At 41.2% G+C, this 5,533-nt stretch overlaps 1 protein-coding gene across 3 annotated transcripts; it reads right to left on the reverse strand.

Moving 5' to 3' along the window:
- Window positions 1-494: 494 nt before the first annotated feature.
- LOC148848753 (homeobox protein BEL1 homolog) lies at window positions 495-5,533 on the reverse strand. 3 transcript variants are annotated; one of them, XM_088951712.1, is made up of 5 exons: window positions 5,071-5,533; window positions 2,978-3,986; window positions 2,134-2,516; window positions 1,681-1,741; window positions 495-1,503 (listed from the first exon to the last, which is right to left on the reverse strand). In XM_088951712.1, the coding sequence occupies exons 2-5, from the start codon at window positions 3,896-3,898 to the stop codon at window positions 811-813; spliced, it is 2,058 nt and encodes a 685-aa protein (XP_088807838.1). In that variant the 5' UTR covers window positions 3,899-3,986; window positions 5,071-5,533; the 3' UTR covers window positions 495-810. The 3 variants fall into 3 exon arrangements, with proteins under 3 accessions (XP_088807838.1, XP_088807836.1, XP_088807837.1); XM_088951710.1 differs by having other exon boundaries at window positions 4,315-5,323; XM_088951711.1 differs by having other exon boundaries at window positions 4,558-5,250.

Here is a 5,533-nt window from a genome sequence, read left to right on the forward strand (position 1 = left end):
TTAAGGCCATAATCTCCAATCTGACTCATCTTGACGACTGCATATATTTCATTGTCAACCATTAGATTAATTAATTAATTAATTAATTGCCTTTTCTCATGCTTGCTTGGTCTAGTATAAGTCTGATTTTATATAAACTTTCCAACAGACAAATCAAGTTGCCGACAAGTTAGCTGCCTCTCTAATCCTGTAGATCCTTGTTTTTTCTCATAACTCATGTATCTAGAATTAATTAATGATATTTTTGAAGATTAAGTTCTAACCCCCCCCCCCCTCAAGAAAAAAAAAACAAAAAGCAAGAGAAAAAGGAAAAAAATATCACAGGAAATTAGTAGCTAGGTTAAACTAGAGCCACAAGTGAATTAGTCAGTTAAATTGGGATGTGGAGAGAGAGAGAGAGAGAGAGAGAGAGAGAGAGAGAGAGAGAGAGAGAGAGAGAGAGATTGCTTACCTATGAGTAGATGTCATGGGTTCAATTCAACAGCAGCTTCCAATGCAACAGAAACAGGAGAAGTATCTGTATATTGTTGTATCAATCAGTGGCTATATGTAAATCCAGCCAACCAACTCAACAAGCTATAAGTATTCTACACATTCCACGATAAGACGGAAAATTACCACTCCCCTGAAAATGCAAAGTAACCATGGATGTATGTATATATATCATAGACATGGATCAATATCCTATATATTTTATGTATGTATGGAATATGTATCAATATATCCATGTACGTATCTACTGCCATCAATAATATTCTTTGACAAGAACGTCGACAGGTCTCACGAGACCAAACCAATAGAACTCTTCCTTTATCCGGCCAAGTCATGGAGCAATTGCGCTCCCATTAAGTTCCTATACGGTAAAGTTTGTCCCTCTCCATCTAACGACATTGAGTACTGAATTGATTGACAGTCTTCAATGTGGTCTCTGGTGAAGAAAAGAGAGTTGTGCGATGCTGGTGAGAAGGATGATAGGTTTACACCGCTTCCTCCGTGCTGTTGCAGTCCCAATGTTAGAGACACACCATTACCGAGGTTCTGCTGGATACCGTCATTTGTGAAAGAGACAGTGCTAGCGGTGTGTTGGTTGTAAGCTGAGAAATCCAAATCGATGGCACCAAATGGCTCGGCTACTCTCCCCAGCTGTTGTTGTTGCTGCCGCAGCTGCTGCTGGAGTTGTTGTTGTTCATGGCGGTGATGGTGGTTGTGGTTATTTCTACCGGTTTTACTATGATCATTTTTATCTGGGTTGTTGATGATGGAGGAAAGAGACTCAGAGTCGGCTCGGACAAGTTGGTCATGTGTGGGTTTGTGATCCTCCGAGTGGGGTTGAGCATTTTGATTGGACTTGTGGCTTTGGTTTGGCCGGCCGTTGTCCCCACCATGACTTGAACCCCCATCTGAGGAGGCCATGTTGTCTTGCTCTTTCACTTCTTCTAAGTACATCTCCTCCACCATTGGTTTCCACAGCCTGACCCTTGCATTAATGAACCAATTGGATACCTGTGGAAGAAGATCAATACGTAAATATAAGACAACAAGGGATGATTATCATAACATATGAATATTATAAATCGTGGTTGGTCGATCCCAATAAGATATACAAACCTCCATTGAGAGAAAGAATTTTCATGGATGAAAAAATATGTATATAAATAAATTTGAGACATGGAGACGTACCTGGCTTCTTGAGAGACCAGTTTGGCGGGCTAAAATGTGTTTATCCACATCGCTTGGATACCTACGAAGTTTCACCAGAATTACAGCATTGAGTATATATATTCTGAAACCGCCATGAGGACATGATTAAGATCCACAAAGGACTTCAAATCCATCGAAAGGAACAAAAATCGGTGGGGGAGGGCGTTGTAATTAGACCTCTTCATAAATCAGAGAAAACCACAAGAAGATCATAGAAAAAAATATAAGAAAGATATATCTTGGCAGTTCAATAATGATGGATGGAAGCAGCCAATAGGCTGGGTTTGTGAGATAATGTCTACAACATAGAGACACTTCAATAAGTACTGTGATTGTTTGTAGTGTTTTTCCCCTTTCCTGCCTACCCACTGAAAGAAAGCTAGCATGGAGAGAGAGAGAGAGAGAGAGAGAGAGAGAGAGAGAGAGAGTTACGGGTGAAGGAAGTGTTCGAACAGCCAAGCTCGAAGTAGAGACACTGAACGCTCAGGGAGGCCTCTTTGTGGTCTCCAGGGATGACTCTCCATCATGCTCATCTGCTGAAAAGCTCTTTGTTGTCTAAGGGTTTGGTCGAGAAGCCTGAGCCTTGGCGTCTCGCCCCTCGTCGTTCCCGGTGCAACTGGGTCCTTCTCTCCCATCGCCTTCTTGGTGGCTTTAATCTGACCAGCAATCGCATCTCTTAGGGACCTAAAATGCTTCGACATGGCTTTTGACGCTAACGCGGAGTAGACTTTTGCAGCTCCCGTGCCGGCCACTGCTTCAAATGATGATACGACGGCCTTCATCTGATCACAGTATTGCCTGTATCTTCTATCCACCTAATTAATGAGAACAAAAAAGGAGAGACAGAGAGATGAGGGATAGGAAGAGAAAGAAAGAAAAGGAAGAATGTCGGAGAGTTTCACTCAATTCTCCTGTTCACCAGGGGGAAAAATAAATAAAGAAAATCAGGAAGAATAATGACAAATTAAGAATTACAGTAAGCCGAGATGCCATGTAAAGAGAGTTAAGGAATAGAGATTTCCAAAATTAAATGATGGGATGAAATTTCTGAATTGTCATGATGTGGGCATTGATGGGAAGGCCTTTAATTGGTTCAAGATTGAAGTCTCCATACTCAATCAATCGAGACCACCCAGGAAAGGTAGAGTTTGGTTTCCACTATTTCAAATTTTATAGAATGGTCATTTTCGAGGTGTATTTTGCGTGGTAAAGACTGAAAGGTGGAGAATGCAAGGAGCTCTAGTTGGAGTGGAATGAAAATAAAAATCAAATATACCTCCTCGAGCATGGAAAGCAGTTTGGCTTTTCTTTTCTGTAATTCGAGTAGGTCAAGATTGTGCAAAGGTTGTTTCTGTGAAGGACAGCCATTCTCGTCCTCCCATTGATTGGACTTATGGAGCTTCTGTTTGGATGGATCAGTTTGCCTTGATCCGAGGCTGCAGATCTCGTTCAAAAGCTTCTGAGCAGCTGCTAAGTACTTTGAATTCTTGAGCTGAAAGTGGACCTGGTGAATATTTGCAGCTTTTCCAAAATAACCATCTTGCAGGATTTGCTGTTGCTGTTGAAGATTTGCAGATTTTTCAAAGAACCCATCTCTGGAGTTCAATGAAACATACCTAATATCATTTGATTGTCGCAGTTGATGATGATGAATTGACTCTCTCATCTCGAACGACTGCAATCCGATACCAGAAGGCCTGGTTGAAGAAAGAGAGAGCGAGAGCCCTTGACTGGGTCGCTCGTTAGCTTCACACGGAAAAACACACCTCAAAGAGGAATCGTCCACAAGTAACCTGTTATCTTGCCAACCCGATTCAGGTGCAACCATCAGATTTTCACCCGTTGTCTCTGAGAACCCACCGGAGAAATCGGGTTTATTGAACTCAGCTTGATAGAAATCGCTCGCAGGTCCAGTAATCGTCTTCGAAGAAGATGATGCTTGGTTTTCAGGTTTTATGAATAACCCTTTCCACATAACTAAGTTGTTCTCTCTCTCCTGAAGGTTCTTGGAAGGAAATCCTAACATATCTATGCCCGTAGTCAAGTTGAAAAGCTCTGGATTTGATTCAAAGCTTTGCATCTGGTTCATGAGATGACTATGAATTGTTGGCTTTTCATTAGATGAGGCATCCAAGTAGGCAAAACCAGCTGAAGAAACTAGGTTTCTAGATTTCTCTTGTGGGGATTCACCAGCCATACAAGAAAAATTCTTCTTCTACCTATTCTTGTTGTTGTGTATGCTGCGGCTTCTGCATCTGTTTTTGATGATGACGATGCGAATTATTCTGCAATCGAAATACCATCAAATCTCACTCCTTAATTCCTAAACCGACCCCCCTAAAACCCTAAAAGAAAACTCGTTACTCGCCATGAAAATTAAAAACACCGTCTATAAAAAAAACAGTATCATCAACTTTACTTTTTTTACAGAAAGGAAAAAAATAAAGAAAAAAAGCGTACACCTTCGGTTCAAAAAACTAAAACAGATTTCAAATTTTCATTTTTCTTATGTGCTTTGTCTATGCCAGCGTGCATGTGTTTCTGGTTGAACGATGAAGAATCATGTAAAACTGTAACGAACCAGCGAAGACTGCTTTGAGAAAGAGCCCTTACCGGTTGTAGAAGATAAGATTGTTTTGATGCATTAACGGTCGCCAGATATGGTGGGTGTTGTTGGTAGTGGTGGTGGTGGTGGAGGAGGAGGAGGAAAAGCGAGGGGGGAGTGGGAGAGCGAGGGGGGAGTGGGAGAAGAAGGCGTACTGGGGCTTTTCTGTCCGAGACTCTCTCCAAATAAAAATAACATAGGCAAACAAAACCAACCTAGGAAGGTAAGAGGTATCTACTCGGAAATAGTACCAGATAGAGCCATAGAGCTGATGATGACCACCAAGCCAGGATTTTCTTTCTATCCCTCCTTAGCCCATGGTGTGGGTCAATGCTCCATGGTATAAATACATCAAAATAAATAGGCTTTATCAGAAATCAAATCTTCTCTCTCTCTACGGTCTATGGTTCATACCCAACAAATTATTAAGAACAAAGAAATTAACCGTAAATTCAAAACGAAAATGAAATGTATTAATATATTTAAATAATGGAACAGTAACCACTCTGGCCCTATCCTGGTTTTTCAAGCAGGTAGCATATCAGATATCACAGAAACAGCCAATGCAGAAAAGATGATCGTCCTTTTCCCGCTTCACAAAACTACAGCCGCCAGATGACTTAATGCTTTCTCGCTTCACATGAGCTCCAGCCCAACTTCATATATGATACATCTTTCTCAAGTCTTAAGTCTTAACTCTCACCAGTCCAAACAAAAGAAAAAGATCATAAGCGAATAGAAAAAAAAAGAGTTTCAGAGAATACATTGATGATCGATCTGATTGATAATCTCGAATCCCCAAAACTCTTTCGCAAGTTAACTGGCTTTTAAGGCTGGTTCCTGGGCCTCTCCTATTTGCTCTGTTTGGTTCAGAACTTCTGATCATAATACTGATCATGTAAAGCTTTTCAGAGAGCCTTGGGAGAGAGAAAGAGAAGAGGATTAGAGGAATAGATGCTGGGTAGTGCAAAGTGTTCTATAAGTGGAGACTGGAGAGGAGGCGAGATGAGGTGGTCCAGTGTTTCCAACCAATACCAATTAAAACCCCTATTAAAGAACTCATCTTTTCCCCTCTCGTGTATTTCAGAAGGGACCGCCTTCTCCCTCTCTCTCTCTATTCTCTCTCCTCTTTCTCTCTCCATTCTCTCTCTCTCTCTTTATTTTTAAACAAAGTGGTCCTGTCACTCTATCTCTCTCTCCGCCGATTGCCTTTCTAGTTTTCTCATC

Source organism: Nelumbo lutea, chromosome 6 (genome assembly GCF_056320005.1).
Source record: "Nelumbo lutea isolate HS-2025 chromosome 6, American lotus-T2T, whole genome shotgun sequence".
Lineage (NCBI taxonomy): Eukaryota > Viridiplantae > Streptophyta > Magnoliopsida > Proteales > Nelumbonaceae > Nelumbo > Nelumbo lutea.